Source organism: Engraulis encrasicolus, chromosome 7, assembly GCF_034702125.1.
Source record: "Engraulis encrasicolus isolate BLACKSEA-1 chromosome 7, IST_EnEncr_1.0, whole genome shotgun sequence".
Lineage (NCBI taxonomy): Eukaryota > Metazoa > Chordata > Actinopteri > Clupeiformes > Engraulidae > Engraulis > Engraulis encrasicolus.
In genome coordinates, this window is record NC_085863.1 from 34,175,830 (window position 1) to 34,202,433 (window position 26,604).

Genomic DNA, 26,604 nt, shown 5'->3' on the forward strand with positions numbered 1-26,604 from the left:
AATTGAGTGGCTCATCATATTATTTTAATTGAAAAATTGATAGTGGTAACAATTGCATGGCCATAATGTGTGTGCAAGCATGAGTGCGTGCATGCTTACCTGAGCACATCTGAGGTCTGGTTGGAGTCGAGAGGATGAGAGTGTTTGCTGTGGAGCAGTTCATCCGACTGCACAGAAGAGACGTGGATATGCAGTGAAGCCTAAAAGAAAAGAAAAGGAGAAGAGGGAGGACAATAATTACTTACAATAAATAAGAACAATGCAGGTATTCAAACAGGGAACCTTTAGGGGCTGAAAACCCTTTTGATTTCCTTTTTCAAGATTGAAATGACCCTTTTTGCTTCCAATAATTTACAGACACATTTCCAACGTGATTCGACTGAGTTCACAAGCACTTGCAGCAGGCCGAGATAAATTCGCTCGGGTGTTTTTGCTAGCATCACCATAATATTTCACTTCCTCTTGAAAATAATAAGAATAAAAAAACAGCTTTCCAACAGGATCCCACTGGCTTACATCTCAAGCATGCAACAGACTGCTCTCGAGACATGTCAGAGGACATCCAATGTCCCTCATATCCATATGCAGTTCCCAGACTGAATGTGGTACAGTGTGTGGGAAAAAACAGTGAGAAGACGCACTTTTGGGGATCGATAATGTGATTCCGTTGGAGAAGATAAACACAGCCACCAGGAGGCAGGCACTTGAAAAGAAAGACCCCGTCCTGTTCCCCTATTCCAAAAAACACATGCTTGCCAGAGCAAGAAGTCCACAGGCTAAAAAGTCGGCCCACCCTCCCCTCCCATCCTTTGAAGGCAGCGGGGCCAAGAACACATCACTGGAGATTTGTGGCTTGGCGTCACCAGACCGGCTGTGTGTGCATCAGATGACCCCGAGCTAGCAGGCTAGAGGGTGGTGTGTGTGCGTGCGTGCGTGCGTGAGTGAGTGAGAAAGATATGGTGTGTGTGTGTGCGTGTGCGCGCGAGACATGGTGTGTGTGTGTGCATGCATGCAGAGACATGGTGTGTGACTGTGTACGTGTGTGAGAGAGAGAGGCGGTGTGTGTGTGTGTGTGTGGTGTGTGATCTGTGTGCAAACAAAATCAACCATGCCGAATTCTCCCACAGCATTTCTGACTGGATACACGGGGGACATCTCCCCTGCCTGCCCTGGCCACACCAGCCCTCATAATGGGGGTCTGGTCTGCTCTACCTTAAGGGCTGCATGTCGTGTCGGGAACCAATCGCAGCGTCCGGCTGAATTATTAAAGCCCTCCCCCCTCCTAGCCCCTAGCAGGCGGCCTCGTCAATTATGCACAAGTCACGTGACCACACAGACAGGTATGATGAGGAGTTGTCACGGAAACGGGGAAAACGAGGTGCGATATATGGAGAGGAGAGGTGCTGTCCATTGAGGAGGAAGGGGGGATGGTCGTGGATGGTGAGGTGCAATGTAAGAAGACGAGAGGAAAAGGCTGGCTGTTTGGTCACTGACTTCTGTGATTACACAAATCATTTATGGCACCACAGCATGATCTGGGCAAGCCAGGGACTTCGTATAAACCTCTCCAACATGTCTCCTATTGCTGTTTGCACAAGTCAAATCAAACACCTTTTTTATCAGACATGACGAGATATATTCAATGGTGCAGTAACTTCTTCACTTCTCGACTTCAGAGATGAGTATTTTGATGAGAGATGAGTATTACACAAGCCCAGTAAGAACATCCAAAACGCTGACTAAGATGTGGGTCTCTTGCAGGCTGCACAGGACCAGTAAGAACATCCTAAAACACTGACTAAAATGTGGGTCACTTGTCTAAGCTTCCCACATTTGGGCTTACAGTACATGCCCACGGGGACCCCGGTTCGAGTCCGGCCGGGGTCATTTCCCAGCCCTACCCCATCTCTCTCTCACAATTTTCATGTCTCCTCTCATACCGTCCTGTCATAATAACAAGGCCAAAAAGCCCACACAAAAAAAAGTTTTTTAAAAAGTGGGTCTCTAGCATCATGAAGCCTCGGGGAGGGGGCTTACCTTGAGGAAGAGAGGGCACTGGTTCTGGGCTTGTGGGCAGGCTGACCAAAACCATTCGGGCAGTGGGCCCGCTTTGGCCGTCGACACGAAGTAGCCGAGGGCCAGGGGCTGCTGGAGGATGTTGGGGGTCTCCTCGTGGGACTCCATGCGGTCAGTGCTCTGGCCCTGCAGGAGGGAGAGGAGGAATAGGAAGAGGAGGAGGAGGAGGAGGAAGACATTGATCAGTATATAGTAGTATATAGCTCAAATAGTTTAGAGAGAATTTTCCTTCAATGTACGCTTAATGAATCAGTTCAGAGTGGGGCGCATGTTCGCACACTAAATAAGACACTAAGGTCAAGCAGAAGGATTTTTTTTATTTTTCTCAGAGCAGAGTAGAGCAGACGTTTCAGGTTGCTGCCATCATCAGTGCTCTCTGTGCTCACATTAGTGTGCGAACCTGCTCCTACTCTGAACTGTATTCTTTGGGTCCACGCACCTACTGATTTTTCTAAACATTTAGAGCACAAACAATACCCTTGCCACTTAATGAATGAAGACAGGCTAAGTTCTAAATAAATCAAATAAAATGCTAATAAAGCGCGTGTTGCGTGTGGCCTACCTTGCTGCCGTCCCCTCCGTGGTGGTACTGCGAGCCGGGGGAGTGCACGGGGGAGGTGGTGGGCGAGGCGGGGAGGATGTTGATGATGTCGGGGTCCACGATCTCGTCCTGCTCCAGCAAGTCAAAGATGCCACCGATGGCGTCCGATCCATCTAAGGATAGGAGATGACAAAAGGAGCAAATTCAGTATGACAGAAGGCTTAACACCTGCCGTGAATGGAGTTCGAAAAGATTCAAGAAGTTTATTGCCATTTCAACACAGGTGATAGGAATTTGTTGTGTGGCACATCCATAACATCAAATACATATAATGGACAAGACATATATCATTTGTTGGATTCAGCCGAGATAAACCAAGCATCCATGGCATTTTGGATACCAAGTGCATCAACAGCCAGGCCCTTTTCACTCTATGCCACCTCCTGACACAGTCACTACCAAAAGATGTAGGACTGCAACGCCTCAAGGGGCAAAAATATCAATAATGAATTCAAAAGATCCCTATAACTCAGTGAGATCTCTGGCAAAATGGAAAAATATGGAGCAGAAAGATCAAGAAAGTCCACTAAAAGAGAGATTTAATCAGTACATTAAAAAGCTTACAGTTCCAGCCAAGGTATGCTGTATTTACTGATGTCCTTCATCTTCAATGTACCATTCATGCTCTTTAGAGAACTCTACTCATCTGGTTTTAAATGCTCTTGTATTTCACAAGTTGAAACTTTATGCAAGTGGGGTGAAATCAAGTGGTGTGTGAGAGAGCAGAAGAGTGGATGAGAGGCGAGCAGGCACCCTGTTCTACATTCTCAAGCAGCCATGAGATCAGCAAGATACATTAAAAAAAAAAAAAAAACTTTACAAGTCTAGGAGTTGGCTTTGTGAGGGGTATTGTGAGCATGATCACGATTGTTGGTGATGTCTGTAAAATACTGCTTTAACACTTTGTACATTTAAGACTATGCCAGGTGGCATGGTAAGGGGTATCGCGGGCAGGCTCACCGTTGATGGTGATGTCGATGTTCTCGGTGGTGTAGTTGGAGGCAGCCTGCACAAAGGCGGAGGTGGGGAAGACCAGGATGTGCGTGCAGGACGTGTCCTGGGGCGTGCTCAGCTGCGACGTCTGCATGTTCAGAGTGGTGCTGCGGCCAAACACAGAGCCCGTCGACACAGAGTCTGAGAGAGAGGAGGAGAAAAAAAGTTATTTAAGAGACCCAGTCACAGTATAATGGCGCAGAAAGAGCTGTAATCTTAGCACCATAGTATTGAGTCTGAGAGGGATAGGGAGGAAGTGAGAATTACAAAAATCTTTTAAGAGACCCAGTCATAGTATAACAATACAGCGACAGTTGTAGCCATAGTACTATAGTAGCCAAGTCTGAGAGGGAGACAGGAGAAGTAAAAAGTCAGTTCGAAGTGCCAAAAATAAAGCCACAGCAATATCTCTGCAGAGGCAGACACACTGCATCGAGAAAGTCAGTCCTGCCAGATATTCCTTCACCTTGTGCTCCATGCACAGGTGATTCCACCAATTAGCTCGTCTACCTGAGTGAAGGGCTCCGAGGGTTCATTGAATTGGCTGTGACAGGATCACTCTCTGAACCTTGGATGTCTGCCCCTGCTAACCTTTGCATCACAACAATGGTATGCTTAAAAAGGTCAGATCAAAAGTCAGTAGTTCCTTACCCAGAACAAACCCAAAATAATGCACCTCAGGTTCAAACTTAATTTCACTACAATCCTCCTGTTTAGAAAAAATGATTTAATTTAATTTTCAATGACCAATGTCACCTAGTTGTAGTAGGACTACAGGCTATGTTGCCATAGCCTGGGAACTCCCATACTGCCTTTAGTTCTACACAATCGTTCCGATCTGAAAGACACTTGTGATTAGGCCTGGTGGTAAACAGGCAAATGTTGCCAAACATACAGTACATCAGTGGTAGATGGCTGAAGGCAGCATGCATACCCCAACCTGACGCCTGTTCGAGGCACGACCGATAGTTTTTAAGGTCAGAGAAAACATCTCCCCGCCAGGAAGCAAGACATGTGCAGAGAGCTACAACTACTCCCCTTAGGCACATGATTAAAAACAGAGTGAAAGACTCTAGTCCACCAGGCAAGCCACCATGCCCTACAGTTATGCCAGAAACACTAGACCTCAGCAACGATAAAGCCCCTCAAAGCTGCTGGAGGGGGGAAATAAAATCTGCTTCTTCAATTTGCTGTATGGCAGAAAAAGAAAAAACACACACACACACACACCAGTGACAACTTTTCATCACTTCTCAAAATAAACTCATTGATCTTCAACAGCAGCCCATCATCAGGAAAATCAATGGTGCTCCTGAGGAGGTGTTTTATGGCGCGGCCCAACACTGCTGTTTGCTGGCAGTATATCTGATCGGGACGGCAGCTACATGCCTCCTGATATGCTGCTGCCATCCATCACTCACACACACTCGTACGTACGTATGTACACACACGCGCAAACACACACACACCCACACCCACACACGTACGTACACACAGACATGTACGTACACACACACACACGTACACATACACACGTACGTACACACACACACGCCCAAACACACACTACAAAAACGCATGAGCGCACACGCACATTCCTTAATAAGTGCTCGAGCACGCACGCACACGCACACACACGCATGAACACACACCTAAAATAAATGCTCGAGCAACACCAGACTACAATACACACTCCCTTCCTCAAATGTACATGCAAACACAAACACACACACACACCATCTAAAGCCAAGGCTCAAAATTCACACACACACACACACACCCAGGCACTCATGTCTGGGGGGAGATGCTAGCTTGCGAGCGAGCGAGCGGGTTGGCTGGTGCCCCTGCGTTACCTGGCATGATGACGAAGGAGCCCTGAGGCTCCAGGGCGACCAAGCAGGCGCTGAGGATGCTGGGAGTGTCGGAGGCCGAGATGCCACACATCCTGCACATGTCCTTCAGACGCCGACTCAGAGACTGCAGATTCCTCCTGCTCAGCAGAATACTCCAGTCTGGAGAGAGAGAGAGAGAGAGAGAGAGAGAGAGAGAGAGAGAGAGAGAGAGAGAGAGAGAGAGAGAGAGAGAGAGAGAGAGAGAGGGAGGGAGGGAGAGAGAGGAGGGAGGGGGATGAGTGGATCCAGACACAGGGGAGAAGAACAGGAAGAGAACGATACACAGAGGGAGGGGGAAAGAGACAGACAGAGAGAGGAGAGGGGCAGAGAGAGAGATAGAGAGACAGAGAATAGGGTAGAGAAAGAAAAAAAGATGTAAAGAGAAGGGAAGGGTGTAAGAAGGCCACATTTGATTAATACAATTAATTCAACAGACGTGTGAAAGCAGTAAAGCGGTCACACAAGAGGTTTTAAACAGGCCCGTGTCTGTATGTTAACACATAGCCAAACAGATAACCACTGAACATAACATGGAGCCCATGTTCACATGAATGCTGCTGGACTGGCCTAGTGAGACGCTAATGCTAATTATGAAGAGGCCTGTGACATAACACCCACTTAACCCCCTCCTTTTATCTGATTACTGGCAAGCCTCACAATGATACTAGCCGGCCGCGTTAAATTACACCACGACTGCAACGATTAAATACGCCAAATTAAAAATCTGAACAGAGGGGAGGCGGGGGGGGAAAAAAGAAAGAAAGACTCGTTGCCATGCCAACTAGAACACTGATGTGAGTTATTAGATATGCTTTCAAAAAGACTGGAAGCCTGTTTAACAGAGCTGCCTCAGACGTGTTTCATGCCAAAATGGCTACATATGCCTATGAGACTAATGTTGAGACTACGCCGCGCGCGCGTGCGCGTGTGTGTGCATGAACGTGTGTGTGTGTGTGTGTGCGTGAAAACGGCTCACGCGACTGGCAGATCAGCACAAACAAGTAAACGAGCAGGCAGGCACACAAGCAAACAAAACAAAACAAACAGACAAAGCTGCGCTCAGAGGATACTTTGTCGCGTAAACAAGCGTCTAAGATCACACAGACGGCCCTGCAGTCTCTGCCAGTCTCGACTGCACACCAAACCAAACGCAGCAGCGCGCAGCCGTGCCAGTCGGGCAGATCGCAAACACATAGCACACGGCACACTGACAAGACATGCCTCATTGGGGAGAGTTATGCTGAGGGGGAGGATTTTTTTTCATCCATTTTTGGCCTCTCTCATCACATTACTGATATGTCATTTTGATTTCTCCAACAGGGAGGAATTAAGACAGGAGGGACTTGATTCTGCTGTGATTTTCAGACCACATAGCAATGTGACAAATACACTGAAAATGTACAGACCGCGATGGCAAATGCTTGGATTCAATAATGAAAGAACAGCACTCCTAGTCCTAGTTTTTTTCCCCTGGAGTTGAGCGTGTTTTAAAGAAGTTTATACATGCATGCACTTCCCCACCATGACACAGATCTGAGCATGATCTTGTGAGAGAAGCCACACAAAGTTGTTTCTACTGTAATTTTCAGATTATGTACTAGCCCGGAAAAATGCACAAGAAAAAAAAGCAAGAAAAAAATAGAGCAAACTGTATACATTCTCCTCCACAATGAGACATTACTGCATGTAAAATAATGAGGGAAGCAACACAAAGACAATAAGTTGTCTTGCTCACCTCGTAACTCTCCGTGTCCTATTCGGCCGAGCCGTCCAATCACAACTCTCCATGGCACTGATGTCATCTGTACCAGGCCCAAGCACCAATCCCACAGCTTCTGCAGGCCCAGCCTTCGCGCAGAGCCCTTTTTCCTCCTCGCCCTGGATGACAACACAGACACACGCACAGACGCAGAAACACAGACAGACAGACACAAACATTAGTCATTTCAATTGTTTCAAAGTCTTCAATCATTTTCCCCGCGCTTAAGTTTCTTAGCAGAGCTGCAACTTAAAATTGCGAAACTACTAAGCTCTGAAGACCAAAGATTAAGTTATGCTTATAAACATATAAAACCCGGGACTTAACTGTGCCGTTGTCAAATTATACTGTTAAACAGAGGATTAGGGTTTTGAAGCAAGTTGGCATTTGAAAAAGTATATTGGTTCGCATCAGTGTGCTACAATTTCACAAACCGTTCCACATAATATAAATAAATGTGACAAGCATCTCAGAAAAGCACAGCGAATGGAGACTAGCTGCTCCAGGGTAAAGGAGAAGTAATTTCATGTTCTGCCAAAATATGATATTCAAAAACAAAAAGGGTAAAGGTGACTGGAGTGAAATGTGTCTCTTGAAGACATGCAAGTGTGTGTGTGCACCCTTGTGCACGCATGTTCCTGCACACAGACAGATGAAGAAACATTTGAGATGAGATTTTTTTTTTACCTATGAGGTGTGTGTGCATTTTTGTCTCTTCATCTGTTGGGCATGTCGCTACTGATGATGCATGTTTCTAGCAGTGTGTGTGACTGTGTGTGTGTGTGACTGCTTGTGTGTGTGTGTGTGTGTGTGTGTGTGACTGCTTGTGTGTGTGTGTGTGTGACTGCTTGTGTGTGTGTGTGTGTGTGTGTGTGTGTGTGACTGTGACTCTGTGTGTGTGTGTGTGACTGTGACTCTGTGTGTGTGTGACTGTGACTCTGTGTGTGTGTGACTGTGACTCTGTGTGTGTGTGACTGTGACTCTGTGTGTGTGTGACTGTGACTCTGTGTGTGTGTGACTGTGACTCTGTGTGTGTGTGTGTGTGTGTGTGTGTGTGTGTGTGTGTGTGTGACTGTGTGTGTGACTGTGTGTGTGTGTGTGTGGCTGTGTGTGACTGTGTGTGTGTGTGTGTGACTGTGTGTGTGTGTGTGTGTGTGTGTGTGTGTGTGTGTGTGTGTGTGTGTGTGTGTGTGTGTGTGTGTGTGTGTGTGTGTGTGACTGTGTGTGTGTGTGTGTGTGTGTGACTGTGTGACTGTGTGTGTGTGTGTGTGTGTGTGTGTGACTGTGTGTGTGACTGTGTGTGTGACTGTGTGTGTGTGTGTGTGTGTGTGTGTGTGTGTGTGTGTGTGTGTGTGTGTGTGACTGTGTGTGTGTGGTCACCTGTCGGGTACGTCGATGTTGGTGTGTATGTGCGTGTTTCTCTCCTGTTGGACAGGCCGATATTGATGGTGCATGTTTGCTGCTGCGTGCGTGCGTGTCATCCTCACCTGTTGGGCACGTCTATACTAATGATGCAAGTCTCCAGCAGCTCCCCGTTCTGGTCGGTGCATGTGGCCAGCAGCCAGCGCTGGTCGTGGGACAGGCAGTAGCCCACGAAGAGCACGTTGTACTTCTGCGACGCCTCGCCAAACGTCTCGCCCAGCTCCGTCTGCTTGTCCTTTACCGGCGCCAGGATGAACGGCGGCGTGTACAGACGTAGGCACTCTGCCCTCTGTAGAGTAGAGTGGAGTAGAGAGGAGAGGAGAGGAGAGGAGAGGAGAGGAGAGAAAACGGAATTAGTCCTAAGTGGAAATCACGTGTCCAACAGCATACATAACATGCACAGCGGCCTGAAGAGACAGAGGCACTCTGCCCTCTGGTGGATGGGAGGATGGAGGAAGGGAAACTTCAGAGATCAAGTGAAGCTCCATCACAATATCAACTAGACACTGGGAGCACTCTTCAACAGGACAGTAGAGAAGAGAAACTTTATTTAACCATCCTGAACTTAATCAAAGTTAATACAGTTTCCGGTAGCATCATATTCATTGCACAGCTCTAACGCATCTGCCATTTGCACGCATGCACACTCGATTGCATTGCATTAACATCCAGTACACACACATACAGACATACACGAATATATGCATTACACAAATCCAAGTCCATGTCAAGGTGGGTGGAAGAGAGGGGGTAAGAGGGGCGCATGCAGACTGATGTGAGGCTGCTACAAGCGGAGGGATCTGAGGAGCCCACAGAGACATTCGCTCCTATTCATTTATCCAAATAAGCCGAGACGAGAGAGAGAGAGAGAGAGAGAGAGAGAGAGAGAGAGAGAGAGAGGGGGGGGGGGGGGGGGGGAGAGGGGGAGAGAGAGAGAGAGAGAGAGAGAGAGAGAGAGAGAGAGAGAGAGAGAGCGAGAGCAGGGCCTTGAACACAAGAGTGTACCAGGGGACTGGGAGCGTGGATGTGGATGATGTGTGGTGGTTGTGGGTGGTAAGGGTGTAGTAGAGAGCAAATTGGATTGCGGGGAGCTATTCCGCGGATGAGCCTCGGAGCGGAGCCGAGCGACTGCCAGACTATGCAGGCCCGATCCCATTAGTGTAAGGAGGTTTGGGGGGGGGGGGGGGGGTCGCCTGAGCCAGCCACCAAGGGCCGCTGGCAGTTTTAGCCGAGCCCGGGTCAAAAGCCATCTAAAAGCCCCCCCGCACGCCCAATACATAAAACCTAATGAGGATCCAGTTCTGGGTCCCTCTCTCTCCCTCAGCCTGGGACAGACCCCTTTATCTCCCTTCCCCTGCCCTGCCGGCTTCCCTGCAGCCAGCCACCCAAGCAGATAATGGAAGGGAAACTCGCGGCAGCTCCGGAGAGAAAGGGCCGCCTTGGTCGCTTTCCAGGTGTGGAGAGGTTAGTGTAACACTCGCCACAACTCACTACACAACCTGCCCTGCCTCCAGCCCCCGTCTCCGTCCCCAACCTCCCTCCCCCTCAACCCATCCAAAAGAAAAGAACGTACTGCACACGGGCCAAGAGGTGGAGAAGAGGCCAAGAGAGAGCGATTTTGGAGGGATAAGTATGCACAAGTTTCTGTGTGCAAGTGTGTGGGTCTGAGGGGCTGGAGTGCATATTAAAACAGAACGTCACTTGAGTTTCCCCATGTGTGCTCCCCCCTTTACCACTCTCACGGCCCTTATACTCCGCAAGTGGCCAAACAGCTAAACTGCTTTTGTTCAAGAGCACATTTTCACACCATTAAAGCCACTTCTCAGGAATGGCCTTACTTCTCGAATGTGTGACATTGACGGTAAGGGGGCTAGTAACAAATCCAAATGATTGCGGTTGCGGAATTTACCGTTTAGCGAGAAACAGAAACAGTGCCGTTTAATCTAACTATGCGGGCTCCAAGTCAGGGACAGTGAGTGTCTGAGAAGGTAGAGAATGCACGCACATCAGTGGCACACGTGCTGGACAATATACAGTAACTGAAGTAAATGATAGAAGTCCGCAACACTGTTAATGCCCCCAGTTGTTTTATTTGCACGTTGACGTTTCGGACCTTCGTCCTTTTTGAGTTGTTTTATTTGCACGACGTTCCGGACCTTCGTCCTTTTTCAAGTGGTCCGAAACGTTGTGCAAATAAAACAACTGGGAGCATTAACAGTGTTGCGAACTTCTACCATTTACTACAGTGAGCGTCTGAGGCATTTTTAGTGAGAAGAGAGTTTTTGTTGGATGAAAAAGCAGCCATATTTCTTGCTGGAAGTGTTAATACTGAGCACTGATGGTGATGTGGGGGGTGAGGTTTTGACTTCAACAAGAGCTGTGACTTCACAAGAAAAAGAATCACAGAGCAGCACTCAGAGTCCGAGGGAACTGGGACACAATTGGTTGCGATCATTCTGCATGGATGTGATCAGCCAAAAAAGAAATTTAAGGGGGATGGCACACAAGGCAACAGTATGCCCACCACAAACAATGACCTCATGCCCAAATAACATGCATTTAGACATACGTGCTCTCTCCCCTGGAGAGAATAACATAAGAGTGCAGCTGTACAGTAGGATTATTGAGAATTCATCTTTCAAATCAGAAAATCTCCATTAAATCCTCAGGGTTTGTCCCAGCACTTAAATGTACTTCACACCTCAACAAACATCTACCACTTGACTAAGTTCCCTGAATAGATCGATTTTGTGATGCAAATGAAATTTCTGCAAAAAAAGTACAAGCTACTCAATTTTGGAGGATTTTCTTATCACCTTTCATACAAAGCTGCCCAACACAGCCTTTTCAATGATGATAGTCAAGATGAGTGGGTGGTTAACTGGTACCAGACTTGAGCACAGTATTTGAAGAGTTTATTTGCAAAGCGGTTTATCTCCCATTTTGTAGAATGTTGGGAAATTGACATTTTTGTATTGGTTGAAAAAGTATGTCAAATATTTGAATGGCAAGAATTCACACATGGGTGATGGGACCTCTGAACAGTCATTTTCAATAATAAAATGCAAAAGTAAAAAATGGTGGATACACCGTATTTGCAAATAAACTCTTCATTTCTACACCAACAAAAACATGCTGCAGGAAACAGTATGGGTTACCTCTGGGCTCTTGAGGGCGGTGTCGAGGGCCAGGCCCGGGCCGAAGCCGGTGAGGGACTTGACGTTGGTGGAGGCGGGCAGGGGCCGGCGGCACTGGGAGAAGACGGAGAAGGCCAGCGACTTGAGGTGCTGCGCGTAGATGTGCCGCTCCTCGCTACGCACCGGCTGCAGCAGGTACTGACACGGGATTATCTGCAGAGACGGAAAACAAGGACATTTTAGTTTATTACATGTACACCTTATGGACGTAGGATTATCGGTGCAGAAAAAACAACAAACATTTAACTTATTACATGTTGAAAAGTATAGACTAAGTGGTGTAACGCACTCAACTCAACCAAAATAAAAAGCAACTGGGTGCTCATTCCTCAAAAAATTAAACAAAATGAAGAAAACAGGACAGCACAATTTTACAAAACATAGAGTGCTGTTCTGTTTTCTTCATCATGTTGAAAAGTACGACAATAATATAGACAAACAATATTCCTTCACAGGTTCACATGCACACATGGACACAAACAGTTGTCAAGTTCATGTGTGAAGAGAGCCTGCCAAGCCATCATTTATAATCTACAAACAGCACAAACGCACAATGATGACAAACATTTACTCTACTATGCGTTAAAAACAGGTGTCTACTGCAGATTTCTAAAATGAAAACCCTGCCACAAATCCGATCCAACCAGCTCTCAATCAACTGATTTTAAAAAGTTTTCATGGCTGGTAAACCAGCTTACTCCAGTGTTGGAGGGAAACTGTGGGTGAGGTTTTTACCTCTGAGCCAGGTTTTCGACACAAAACATCACAGACAAATGATGTTCGTATTCACAACTTCTGAATTCAAATGTCAATCTGATGTGGCAGTATGTCACATTCATGTGTCCAAAGAGCACACACAGAGACACAAAAGACACTGAAGTGGACCAAATAGACAAAAAAGAGACCCAAGATGGGTTCATGTACTCAAAACACATGCTTAGGTGGCGGAAAGCCACAACAGTCACTTCCTTTTCCCTTTCTCAGCTCTTGTCGGCCTTCTCTTACTACACACAGCAATGTGAGAAATGAAACGAATTCACATGTGGTGCAGCAAAAAAAGCACAGAAAAATGAAGACGGAAAAAAAAAACTCTTCCAAGAGCTGAAAATACTCCTCTCATTCATTTAAAAGTCAACGCACTTATTACAGCGCAGTTCAGAAATAGACTTCACAACTTCACATAACTTTGCATGTGAATAAATAATCAGGGCACACTATGTGCCTGGTGTGTGTGTGTATATATATTTGGGGTGTGTGGGAACATGGCAGTGTAGTGTACTGCTGCTGTGCAGCTGATGACATTGCAGGATGGGCTCGTGTGCAATTTTTCTTCACCTACATCGACAGTGACAACAGCACATGACTGGGCCGAGGAAGGACAGAGCTGGTGGGTGACAGTCATGTGGCAAGCAACATGACGACCGTACGTACATGCATGCACTTTCTAGGTTCTTCTGCGATAGAGGTCAATTTCATTTCTTCTGACGAGTGCCAATCTGGGTCACGCCAGTGGGCCACTTCCAGGGTCTCCCTTTTTGGGAAGCGATATTTAGTCAGTGTGTTCAGGACAGAACGCGGCTAAAAATAAAGCGCTGGGTAAGCCCTGGAAGTAGCCTTTTCCTCGAGCTGGCACCTCTATCCTAGATAGGGATGACGGGAGACAGAGAGCTGGTGTGGGAAATGGCTCCAGCCAGACATACCAGTCTTTATCTTTTTATGCGCCTTGATGCATTTTTGTACAAGCATGTTTGTGTGCTTCAGGCCTAATCTCACTTGCACGGACATGGAGGTATGGATGAGTGGTGGCAGGTGTGTGTGTGTGTGTGTGTGTGTGTGTGTGTGTGTGTGTGTGTGTGTGTGTGTGTGTGTGTGTGTGTGTGTGTGTGTGTGTGTGTGTGTGTGTGTGTGTGTGTGTGTCACAGCAAACCTTGGGCCTCACTTCACCTGCACAATAATGGAGTTGAATATGTGCGGCAGCAGGTTTGTGTGTGTGTGTGTGTGTGTGTGTGTGTGTCATGAGGTCCTGCCTCACCTGTACGGAGATGGAGTTTCGTATGTGTGGAGGGAGGTGCTGCACCAGCTCCAGGTAGCAGCGCAGCAGGCCCAGGGTCCAGACACTGGAGTGGGCCGAGGCGGTGGCACTGTCCGCGTCCTCGTAGGAGAAGGGGTCCACGATGTAGATGACGATGGCCGGAGGGTACGTGATGGCGTGTGACTCTCCGTCCGTAGGCACACCCACCTTCTCCTTCTCCATAGTGCTGTGGGTGAGAAAACGGGACAAGGAAGAAAATGAATTTGAATTTATTGACGATTAAGCAACTATGGCTATGTCATGGCCAAAACGGGTACAATTGCACACAACATTTCCAAAAACAATAAAATAAATAGCGTAGGTGTTTTTCTTTTCTTTTACATCAACACACATTAAAACGTTCAGAACCTTTGTGGGACCTTGTGGAGAGAGAGGGGGAGAGAGAGAGGGGTAGAGGTAGAGAGGTTGGGAGGTTGAGAGAGAGAGAGAGAGAGAGAGAGATACAGATAGAGAGAACGCTGTTCGTGGGATTTCCAGGGAACTCCAGAGTGCTTCTCTTCTCTTCTGCACAGCACAAGTTTGCCCCCCAGAGGAAGGCCCATCTAACTCATCTCACTATAATGCAACACCACCAACAAAACCAGCCAATTTGGGTAGTCATTACCTCTCCAAACTTACACCACATTAACACAGCACACACAGTAATTGAGCACAGCACACATCTCCACCCTCCACCACAGCACGGCCCTAAATTCACAAAACCAATTATGTACATAATACGCTGTTGCTCGTTCGTTTTTAAAAAATCTGATAGCATTACAACAGCAGCAACAATTAGCCACAGTTATCAACACGGTCAACATGCCCAACACCTTCACATTAATGAAAATCAGCCACGCAGGTTTACTACAACAAGTCCCATTATTCCCACGCCACACAACCAGTGAGGTGAGGTCACAAAGGACTGGTTTCACAGCTAAAATTGTACCCGTCACTCTTCCAGAGGACTCGTGTCGCACAGCTAAAAATTGTTCCCCTCCTCGAGGGGGTAATTAAACACCCCCTTTGCCTGTCGAGGTCATGGGAAATTTTCACCACCATTTCTTTTCTTTTACCTGCCTTTGCCTTTTTTGCAGGTTTTAAGAATCTGATTATAATTTTCACATGATCCTTCAGTAGTATTTCTCGAGCTGGTCTTGAAGTTATTACATCACAGACGCATATCTGACTGCCTTTAGATCTAACATGTTGCTAGTCTCCGACTACAGTGCGTACTAGGCCAGGTAGTCAAAGCTGTGCAGATCATTGCTTGATTCCCTACCGTTAATGATAATGTCAACATATCAATCCTATGGGAAAAACAATGACGCAACTAAAGCCACCGTCTTGAAACAGTCTGAACCAAGAAACGTCACAGGCAACGCATACAAACACCCAGAGGGTAAAGAAACTCATCTGACCTCTCTGGTGGCTTGGTGGGGGCGTGTTTGGATATTAGTATGGGAAGAACTATGATGGTAATAATCTATCTGGAAGCTGTCTGCAATCATCCATATGCTGGAAAATGTGCATGTATGAGGTTTCAAAGACACACAAACCTACACACAGTGCCTGTATAAAACCCCATAGTGTGTGTATTATTTATTAATGATGATAAACCAATTTTTAACACCAATCTTGGAACTTTCTGTACTCATACATTAGCCTAAAGAGGGTTTCTTCCAAGGATGCAAAATCAAAACCATAGAGCATGTCTAAAACCAACCTCTCGGGTGGTTCTGTGGGCACGTGGTTGGCATCTCCGGGCATGGTGCTGTTCTGGCCGCCCGTCTGCTGGTTCATGGGTCCGCCCTGTGCCCCCTGGGCACCCTGCACACCCATACTCCCGAAGGGCGCAAAGGAGCTGGATTTGCCAGACGCCATGGCGCCCGCACCCTGTGGGCCTGAGGAGGTGGTGGTGGCGGAGGAGGCAGCTGTCGTGCCCGTGCCACCTGATGCCAGCCCCGAGGGGTTGGCGTTGTTGCCCGGGGCACCGTTGCTGGAGACGCTGCCAGTGGTGGTTGACGATGCCGCGCCCTGGGGGCCAGTGGAAGGGGTGGAGCCTGAGGACTGTGACGATGCTGATAGGCTGGAGGCCACGGGGGCGGGGTTGGGCTGGGTGAGGAGAGAGGCATCCAGTGGCTGAGAAGAGAGGTATGGAGCTGCAGGAGAAAAGAGGACAAAAGAAAACACAGAAAAATGATTAAAAAATGCTTTGTCATGCTGAAACGGCCATCCATACAACATGCACATGCTGTAACGCTCCTATAAACACACAAAAAAGTGAACTTTCACAATAAATACATTAAAAACAAATGAACAACAAAGCGGCATCAAACTAGAGGCCCATCTGTGAGAAATTTACAGCAGGCTTTGGCCAGGACTCATAGCCGATACAGATAAAAATATTTGCATGGCATTTACAAAACGAACAATCAAATAAATAGTCAAAATACGTAAAAGTGGGACCTTATTAAAAATATCTCCAAAAGTATCCCTAAGTTTCCCTAACTGCTATCTTTTGCATTGACTTCTGAACGTGTGCATCATGCCGGCGGACTGTAATGCAAATGGTCCTTTAAATGCAACAGTGCAAACTTTTCCAATAATTACACTCAAAATAAATCAATAAAATGGGGGTGTCAAACTGAAGGCCCATCTGTAACAAATGTACTGCAGCTCTGGGCTCGGTGGCCGGCCGGCCGCCCGGGGACTAGTGACCAGGGCTCTAAATTCAACACTTTTTCCAGCACCAGCCAATTTTTCAACTTCTGTTTATTTTTTATTATTTAATCCATTTAATTAATTTTTCCTCCATTTCCAATGAAAACAGTGAATCACATCACATATGCCAGACCTTTAACATAGCACTACCAAATAGGCCTACAGCTAACACTACAAACCCTCCCTCAAACCAAGCCTACAGTACATAACAAACCTCACACAAACACAGCATGCCATCAACATACTGGCAAATATCATGGACCATGCACAGAGGAGAGGGAGCGGAGGAGAATAGAGAACACACATAATATAGGCCTACGACGCAGAAGTAACCCGCGCTAGTCCTAATATAGAAACTGGTTGAAGCGAGAGCCGCGCGACTCTTTTAAAATCCCTCTACTCTTCAAACAAGCAGTGGCTCCCTCTGGTGCGCGCTCTGATGCAGTTAGCCAATAGGCGCGAGGCTACGTAACTGTGATTAAATGACTAACCAATGGTTGTAGGCTACATCATGACGGTAGGCTAGTGTCCATGGGTAATGTAGGAAACCTTGCCGTCTTTGGGTTCTCAGAAGCAGCGGTTTAGACGTTCATAATTTATTCCAGTCGGGCGCTACCAGCCAAATTGGTGCATAGATAATTTTCTCTACTAGCCAAAATGAATATTCACGCGCATTTGCGGGTGTTAATTTAGAGCCCTGCTAGTGACGTACCGAGATCGTGCCGGCAGACTTGGGCGAAGAGCTTGAGCTTGGCGAAGGAGTCGTTGTTGCTGCTGGCGGCCCGCAGGAACCAGTCGTTGACCGGCTGGTCCGACAGCTTCTTGGCCGCAGCACTGCCCACACGCACGATGCCGTCGGCGTGCAGCTTGGAGATGGGCCGGTGCTGGCCCAGACGACACGACTGGAGGAGGAAAGGGAGGGATGAAGAGCAGGGAGAGAGAGAACAGGGAGAGAGAGAGAGAGAGAGAGAGAGAGAGAGAGAGAGAGAGAGAGGGAGAGGGAGGGAGACAGGAAGAGCAAGAGAGATGGAGAGAGGTGAGGCAGGAGAGGGGGAGAAAGCAGGGGAGAGAGAGAGATATGGAGGGGAGGGAGAGAGAGAGAGAGAGAGAGAGAGAGAGAGAGAGAGAGAGAGAGAGAGAGAGAGAGAGAGTGAGAGAGAGAGAGAGAGAGAAAATGAGAGAGAGAGAGAGAGAGAGAAAGCGATAAACAGTGAACCAATGAGAGATGGCAGTCAGTACAGTACAGCACAGGGCATATTCAGTGAGGAACTCTGCCCCGTTCTGTCCATTCATTATTCATGTTAAGTAGCAGAAACAGCTTTAATGCTTATGATCAGTAGGCCTCTCTCTGTCACTATGTGAATATATTTTACATACATACACTCACTGCCCAGCATGAAGGAGAGAGAGAAAAAAAACACACTGATTGCATAACAGCTGCAGAGCTCAGTGTGTTATGTGGCAACAAAATGAGGTCAACTGACCTCACTGATATAATACTGACGGGTCAATGGATCTCCCCTCCTTGATCTTATGGCATATTACAACATCAGTGCGAAAAATATTCACAAGGTGTATGTAGGGATTCATGATCACACATCGATTGTCCGCTTTGCAATGAATGCGCCCTGTAATCTTGTAATATTGCAATCTGATTGAGCGTGAAATGCAGTGTGTACTACAGGAGCTGAATGCAAAAGCACATAAGCACAGCAAGCTTGCTGATGCTCTAGGCTCCTCCAGCACAAACACACACAAGGAGACAGAAATGCATGCGCTCTCACGCACACACCCAGCCAGCTTCTCGAAGAAGCTCTTCGTGCCACTTAGCAGGGCATCAGATTCAGGACACACTACCAGGTATGCCCACACACTTACACACCCACGCACTCGCGACACACACACGTGCACACACACACACCTCGTAAACTGCCGTCAGCTCCTTGAAGAAGCTCTTGGCTCCGCTGAGCAGAGCGTCCGAGTCGGGGCACACCACCAGGTAGCCCACGTCGCGCTGCGAACCAAAGGGGTCCAGCAGCAGCTTCTCCCAGTAGGGCAGCCCGAACGGGGACAGCACCACAAAGTCATACTCGTAGCCCACCAGGAAGGTGGGGATGGGCAGCGGCTCCGGAGACTCATCCGTGCCTGTGGAGAGGAGAGAGGAGAAGGAGAGGGAGGGGGGAGAGAGAGAGAGAGGGGGGGAGACAGAGACAGAGAGAGAGAGAGCGAGAGCGAAAGAGAGAGAGAGAGATAGAGAAAGAGAGCGAGAAAGAGAAAGAGAGAAAGAGAAAGAGAGAAAGAGAGAGAGGGGACAAGGGAGAGGAGATGTAAAGAGAGGAGAGGAGAGAATTGGGTACAGGGGATGGGGAAGGAGGGAGGAGAGGAGAGAGAGAGAGAGAGGATTGTTAAAGGATGCGTTTAATACCCGTTTGATAACTAAAACAGAAGAAAGGTGAAAAGATTTTCATAGGCAAGTTCTGGCCCAGTCATCCAGAAATGAAGGGCCCTGTTTTCATCAACCTATGCTCAAGCCAAATTCTTTCTGGCCAGAAAAAGTTGAGTAGCAGGATCAACAGATGCGCCATTTGACAACACCAGAGCAGGTCTTTTCTTCTAACGATTTTCGTCCTCGTCAGACACATGCTTCTGATGGCTCTTCTTGCACACGTGTTTGCGTGTATGTGCATCCCCTTATGGTGTGTGTGTGTTTGCGTGTGTGTGTATACGCGCATCCCCTTATGGTGTGTGTGTGTGTGTGTGTGTGTGTGTGTGTGCGTGTGTGTTATTAGGGTGCACGTCTCACCATAAGAGCCCCTTCCGGCCATCTTGTGGAACTGTTGCCAGGTGAGCGGGCCCTGCACCCCCCAGGAGCGCAGCGTCCTCTTCTTCTGGATGGCGTCCTGCAGCACCGGCTGCAGCGAGAGCAGCACCCGCAACACATCCTGAGAACACAGCGCACTCACATCCACCGCTGAGGAGGAGAGAGAGGGAAAAAGAAAGAGAGAGAGAGAGGAGGAGGGAGGGAGGAGAGAGAGACAGACAGACAGAGAAAGGGAGAGAGGGAGAGAGAGAGGGAGAGAGAGAGAGAGAGAGAGAGACAGAGACAGAGACAGAGGGAGGGAGGAAGGGAGAGGGAGAGGGAGGAGGGGGCAAAGAAAGTAAGAGGGAGAGAGAGAAAGACGGAGACAGAGAAAAATCCAGACAGAGCAAGAGAGCATAAAAAAAGAAAAAGAAGGAAGACAAAAAAGACAGGAAATAATTGTTAAAGCAATATTTAGAAAAGCTAGCTGCCTGCCCCTGCGAGTGCAGTTCAAAATCAATGCTACAGCAATGAGAAGTCAATCAGCATAATGAGCGGAGAGAATGAGTTGCAAAGGGGTGATGCAACAACCCGCTTTCTGAGCAATGTTGCCAAGCAACACGACATCACGGTCAAACAGTTAAATACTGTTCCGTTTTTAGGATCTGGTGGTTTTCATGCTTCAGTGATGAAGAATGCGACAACGTCCAACCATCAGGGCCAAAGTTGTGTAACATCAGTGACCTACATTTATTAGATTCCCCCTATATAATTGTCTGTAAGCCCAATTAGAAAACAAGGACAGCACACATAATGGGCTTATGCTCTCTCTCTCTCTGCTACTGTATGACCATCTGCATTGCATCAAAATGTTCCGTTCAGTGTTGACCTGAAGAACATGAGGTCACATGGTGTCTCATTGACCGATGACATAACCTGCTCTGATGCATCTTTCATCAATATTCAATAATCAATAATGTGGTCATATTCAAAGCATTTCCTTGTTTACATTTAACACACTGGCTTGTGAGGGTGTTTTTTCTCCATACGTGGTTCCCTATGGGCATACTACTAGGGAGGGTTGCTAAGCAATGAAATAGCCATCGCTTCAGCGCTGAAATGTCTTTCATGTGAAGGAAAAAGTCCACTTCGACTAGGATTTTTTTTTTTTTAACATGAAGCTTTGGAACAACATTTTGGGGGACGCTTCATCGTCTTTTCCGTTACTTGTCCATACTAATTTGGTCTTGCTCCCGGGACAAAAAGTAGAACGTGCAGGATTTAACCACTCACAAGGGCTGTCCTATGCACAAGTGAATGCAGTGTACCAGTAAACGCATTATTCTAAGTGAATGATTAAGTCATGAAACACCCATCGCTTCTGCTAATGCCATTGTTAATGCACGTGCGTTTGTGCATGCATGTAATAGCACGTGCCTGTTATGGTTGTAATTAAGGACCCCATCAAAAACATCACGCCTCATCTCAATGGCTTTAAAAGTTAAAAAGGCTTACATTTAAAGTTGAATTTGTGAACACAGTGTGTGTGCAGCGTGAATTCAGTGTTAATATAATGTGTGTGCCGTGCGTCCTCACCACTCTGCTTGGCCCAGTGGTGCAGGCAGGTGCTCTTGACCTGCGTCTCGTCCACCTTGCCGCCGGACATGTTGTCCATGAACTGCCGGCCGTGCTCCAGGGCCATGTAGCAGTCGCTGCGGTAGTCCCGCTCCTCCACGCGCACGCAGGGGGGCGCTGAGGGCATGGCGCCCAGCAGGGCAGGACCCGACCCCCCTGATGCTCCTCCACTTCCGCTGCAATTGACACTTCCACCTGTAGAGTAGAGGAAAGTCAGTGGCTACATCCAAAACCTGTGGTAGGCAGGCACTGCCTTCTTACCAGTAGCTACCACTCGGCGCCCAGACCAGTAACTTCTATGTGGTTCTATGTGGCTTCTATGAGGTTTTTTTGGAGCTCAAAATATGCAAGAATAAGCAGGCAAATTATTGGAATAGTTGAAAATGTGGGCCATGAATCTATAATCTATAAAAGCATTATTGATGGAATTGTGGATATAAAAAACTCATTATATTCACATTTTTTTGCACAGGAGCTGTATGTGTGTAAGTGTATTTGAAATAGAGATGCACCGGATCTGGTTCAAGTTCCGGATCCGGCAGGATAATAGGGTTTTTCACAGGATCCGGATCCGGCAGGATCTTAAGCAGTGGATCCGGTATCTGGCAGGTTACATAAAAATCAGGGTCTGGTGCATCTCTAGCCTAGGCTTTTCAGTCAGTCTTTCACAACCCCAATCGCTGCATGGAGTGAAAGCCCTTTGGAAGCAATAAGCCAATGAGTCTAAAAAATAGTTTGAGCCAACGTAATAAAAAGGGCCCACGTGTGCGAGTAGACTATATGTTTCAACCCTTTTGTAGGATCCGGTATCCGGTTCCGGATCCGGCAGGATCTTAAGCAGTGGATCCGGTATCCGGCAGGATCCTAAAAATCAGGATCCGGTGCATCTCTAATTTGAAAGCACTTTGAGTCAACTTAAGAGTTGAGAGACTGCTATATGAACATGTGTTGTATTTTGAGATTTAGAGTTTAGAGTTTGAGATCAGTTTAAAGCATGAAGACGAGTAAAAACAGACTATCAACATATTGGCCTAATGTTCCGTTTATTGTTGGCCTATTGTTTTTGATTTACCTGGATGCTTTCAAACACACATTTAGGCTACTGGTTGCATTGTTTACCAAGATAAATGTTAACAAATTTCCATGGTTCACTTCAAACCGTTCAAAATTGTAGTTGAAAACGTCAGCTATAACGGCCTACATATTAAGAAATGGTTGGGCTTAAAGCGGTCTCGGGCTCATAATTACAATTAATGTGCCGGGCCGGGCTCGGATAGGGTCGGGTTTGACTTTTTAGGCCCAATCTAAGCTGTAGTTGTATTGTATTGTATAGGATCGTGTTGTAAAACATTTGCGGACCTGTGGCACCCTCGGTGTCCAGGGCGGCGATGGGTGAGAAGGGGTTGGTGCACTGGTCCTGCAGTAGCAGGATCAGCTCGTCGGGCACGCCGCGCTCCTTGCCGCTCCCGAAGCCGGCCGTGCGCTCCAGCGAGGAGTTGCGCAGGTGCTCGAAGCGCTTCTCGGCCTCGCGGCCCATGTCCGAGCCGCGCCCGATGATGTCCAGCTCGTCCTCCAGGAAGAGGCCCGAGCCGTTGCCGTATCGCCGGTTGACCACGGCGCTGAAGCCGCAGCCGCACGGGTACTGCGCCTCCATGTTGGGGTCGGAGATGTACACGCCCACGTCCCCACCCTAGAAGGAGCGAAGGGAGAAAGGAATTAATGAAAGAATGAAGGAAAGAATGGATGAAATCAATTTATTTCTTTGCACAGTTGTCCTTCAAATGGGACGAAAAAGCTTCATCAGCATGAAGCTCACTAAAAGCTTATAGGAAAGAGCCCCATAGTACAGAACAGGGAAGTCGTATAGCAAAAAGGAAAAATGAGAAAGCATACACAACACGCAAAGCATTTCTCTCAACCTGCAATCGCTCATCACCATAGGACACTTTAATGTTGACAATATTTTGACACTTAAAACCACACACACACACCAAAAATGGACACGCACACGCACACGCCATTGCTCACCTTGATGTTCATGTTGCAGACGCAGATGCAGCAGCTGTCGAAGCTGCAGTCGCGGAAGAGGTTCATGACGGACTCGGAGAGGATGAGCGTGACGTAGAGGCTGTGGGCCTCGGGGATGGACGGCACGGTGGCCGGCTCCACCGAGTTGAGGGGCCGGCAGGTGGAGGGGGTGGAGGCGGGCGAGTACAGGTCCGAGTTGTCGTACTTGAGCGAGCCCTGCACACTGGCTGGGCCGCGGGGCGTGCGCGGGGTCCGGGGCGTCCGCGGCGTGGGCGCAGAGAAGCGTGGCGTTGCCGGCGAGGGCAGGATGCCCGTGGTGGCGCTGTTGCTGGGCGGCGCGCTGTTGGGCATGAGCGGCGTGTGGGTCTGTGGCGTGTACGTCTGCATGTAGTCCTGGTCCATGGCACTGCCAACGCTTGGGATGTTACTGCAGGGGGGGACATAAGATAGTGGAGGAGAAGGTTAGACACTACAGAGTGGCAAAATTAAACAGAGGAAGAAGCAGACATTAAATACATTAAGGACATTAAATAAACAATGTCCATTGGGCCTTTCATGCCCAAAGCAGGTATGGTAAAACCACAATAAATCAATCAATCAATAAATAAATAAATAAATAATAATAAATACTGTTTACAGATATACTACCTCTCATAATGCTTGACATTCAGAAGTTGTAGTTCTGTAGTTTAAGATTTTATTTTTTTTAGAGTTACACTACGCTTCCACAAGCATGAACCTTTCATTTACGCAGTCACACCTCCTTTTCCATTTTATGATTTAGATTTATCATCTAATATTTTTAATATTGCCTTTCATTGTCATCATTAGAATCATTACAATGATCATTATCGTATAATTTTGTATTTTATTGATTTATTTTATTATTATCATCTTATTTACTGAGATGCTTGAATAGCACTTGTCAGCTGTCATTGTTGCTTTTTAAGTGCTTTATAAATAAATGCGACTTGATTTGATCCGCTCACTACAGGGACACACGAGGGGGGGGGAGACAGGGAGACAGAGAGAGAGAGAGAGAGAGAGAGAGAGAGAGAGAGAGAGAGAGAGAGAGAGAGAGAGAGAGAGAGAGAGAGACGGGGCCACGGCAACAGGCGAACAGAGAAAACACAGGAAGAAGCTAAACAAAGCAACAGCTTGTCAAATGATGCAATGCACACATCATGTTTTGCCGCCCGGTGTTTGCAGTTTCTACGACGCTACAAAAATAAAGCCGATAATGTATTCGCATAGCAACGCTTCTTGGACCGAGCCTCCTAGCTCCTGTTGACAAACGCTCAAAAACAAGCTTGGAGAATTCCACCGTCAAAAAAAAAATATTTTTCACAATCACGATTGCTGCTCCTTGAGAATCCTAATTACCCCTTTGTCCAACTACCCTGAAGGCAGACGTTTATTTCACAGGAGCTTTTCCTCTTCCACGGTAGCTCTTCATTACCTTCGAAAACCAGTCAAGTCATTTCCAAACAAAACAGGGATCCCCCGTGCCAAGCACACTTCCACCCAGCTCGTAAACATGTTGCCAGCGTCTGCATCACAGACGAGAAAAAAACCCAAAAACAAGCCTGGCTGAGGGGTAACATTGCTTGCGAGAGGGCTGGCTTCACTTGGGTTTGGGCTCTGAGGCTTGAAAGAGTGGTGGTGGTTTTCGCGCATTGTTTAGTAGTGCTGTTGACATACAACAAAATGAATTGGACTGAGCTGGAAAGCCTGAGCTAGAAAAGCGCCCCTGGACAGCCAAGCATGTGGAGGTCGCTGGGTAATGGCGAGTGCTGATCATTTACTGCCCTGGCAGGGCGTAAAAGCAGTAGCAGCAGCCTCATAATAAATTTAAAAAAACGGCTTGACAATGCATCTGTGGAGGCCCTGGACTCTCAGAAAAGTAAACAAACAACTGGAGGCTGTTCCCCTCACCACACACGGTCACATGCTCATCGCCTCTCCTCCTGTGTTCCATCCACCAACCCACATTCCCATGTCTGCTTCCCCCTTACTTCTTTCATACATTACCACAGCAAATGGAGCTGGGTAGATACGAATACCTGTAATGCATGTCAACTGAATAGATAAGGAGAAGGGGGAGGTATTTAAAAAAAAATCCCTGTTTTGGTGGCGGAAGGTTTCATAAGTGCAGAGAGCGGAGTGGACCAGACCAGGGGCTATAAACATGTAAACACAGGAAGGGTGGGCGGAGAGGGGTTAGGGAGGGAGGAAAGGGGAGTGTGAGGGGGGGGAGAGGAATAGAGAGAGGATCCGGAGGCAGGAGGGAGACGCAGAGAGACAAGAGGCCGCGGTGTGGTGTGGTTTAAAGGGGGTGGTGGTGGTGGGTGGGTGGCGTGCCCGAGCCCGAGCCGGCGCAGTCTCCATGAGGAAAGCGCTATTTTTGGACAGGCAGGCGGCAGGCAGGCAGCTGGGGGAAGTGAAAGCACAGCTTGTCCCACAGATTTTGTGTGTGTGTGTGTGTGTGTGTGTGTGTGTGTGTGTGTGTGTGTTGTTGGTGTGTGTGTGTTGTTGGTGTGTGTGTGTTGTTGGTGTGTGTGTGTTGTTGGTGTGTGTGTATGTAGTGTAGTGTTTTCCCGGTGGCCTTTAAACACAGCCAGGGTTCCTGGGGGCTGTGGCTGTTTGAAGCGGTGACTGCGAGGCAGGCGAGGGGAGCCAGCTGTAGGTTATAAAAGAGGTCCGACCGGCTTATAAAGGGATCTTTGCCTTTGACTTTAACAGTCCGAGATTTTACTGCCCGGCTTAGCACCACTTTCACACAGAGTGCCAAAGCCACTCGTGCAGACCACCCCTCCTCTACCCCCCACCACCCCCTAGCTACCTCTCCTTCCCACTGCTCACTACTCAAGACTTACTGGGCAAGGAGGGGCAACTTTGGTTACTTCTCGTTTATGTGAACTATTTATTTGCTTTTTCCCCCCTTCTCTGTCTGAAAGGCTCACACCCCTGTTGTTGTGCCCGGTTGTGTCGGGCATTTGAAAAGGGGTTGGAAAGTGCCATTGAAAAGGGCCGTTTCACTGAAAACGGCTGGTTTCCCCCGCACCTTTTTTTAAAAACTGGGTGACTTTGCAGAATCACTAAACAGCCAATCGCTGCGCTGCCTGTGAGCACGCCAGCTAGGAAACTGCTTCAATGATAATTAATTGCCCGTTTGATGAGGAGGGCATAAGTTTAGTGTCTGGCAACTGAAGTCCTAAAAAAACCAGTAACGAGCACTTTCAATCAAAATTATGATCTAGAAAACTCTCCACGTCTACTCCAGGAGATAAAAAATACAGAATATTTAGGCATCATCACCTAGCCAATCCAGCTCTATATTTTGAGAGCTGTGGAATACTGTGGCTAACTGCTTTTGACTTGGCGGAGTAACAAAGAGCAAGTACCA

General features: G+C 47.6%; 1 protein-coding gene and 1 non-coding gene across 2 annotated transcripts in view; both read right to left on the reverse strand.

Moving 5' to 3' along the window:
* The window catches only part of med13a (mediator complex subunit 13a), a 109,751-nt gene that overhangs the window by 1,799 nt on the left and 81,348 nt on the right, over positions 1 to 26,604 (reverse strand). Inside the window, exons 16-31 of the mRNA XM_063203291.1 lie at positions 23,199 to 23,625; positions 22,530 to 22,860; positions 21,132 to 21,365; positions 19,539 to 19,706; positions 18,657 to 18,880; positions 17,448 to 17,637; positions 15,738 to 16,173; positions 13,973 to 14,198; positions 11,902 to 12,093; positions 8,809 to 9,032; positions 7,298 to 7,440; positions 5,524 to 5,682; positions 3,638 to 3,811; positions 2,639 to 2,790; positions 2,038 to 2,202; positions 100 to 200 (exon numbers count right to left, since the gene is read on the reverse strand). Coding sequence (XP_063059361.1) covers positions 100 to 200; positions 2,038 to 2,202; positions 2,639 to 2,790; positions 3,638 to 3,811; positions 5,524 to 5,682; positions 7,298 to 7,440; positions 8,809 to 9,032; positions 11,902 to 12,093; positions 13,973 to 14,198; positions 15,738 to 16,173; positions 17,448 to 17,637; positions 18,657 to 18,880; positions 19,539 to 19,706; positions 21,132 to 21,365; positions 22,530 to 22,860; positions 23,199 to 23,625 — 3,546 coding nt within the window. The remainder of the gene's footprint in view (positions 1 to 99; positions 201 to 2,037; positions 2,203 to 2,638; positions 2,791 to 3,637; positions 3,812 to 5,523; positions 5,683 to 7,297; positions 7,441 to 8,808; positions 9,033 to 11,901; positions 12,094 to 13,972; positions 14,199 to 15,737; positions 16,174 to 17,447; positions 17,638 to 18,656; positions 18,881 to 19,538; positions 19,707 to 21,131; positions 21,366 to 22,529; positions 22,861 to 23,198; positions 23,626 to 26,604) is intronic.
* Positions 3,013 to 3,112, reverse strand: LOC134453388 (small nucleolar RNA SNORA17). The gene has a single exon (XR_010035588.1). It is a non-coding gene; the product is annotated as a small nucleolar RNA SNORA17 (small nucleolar RNA).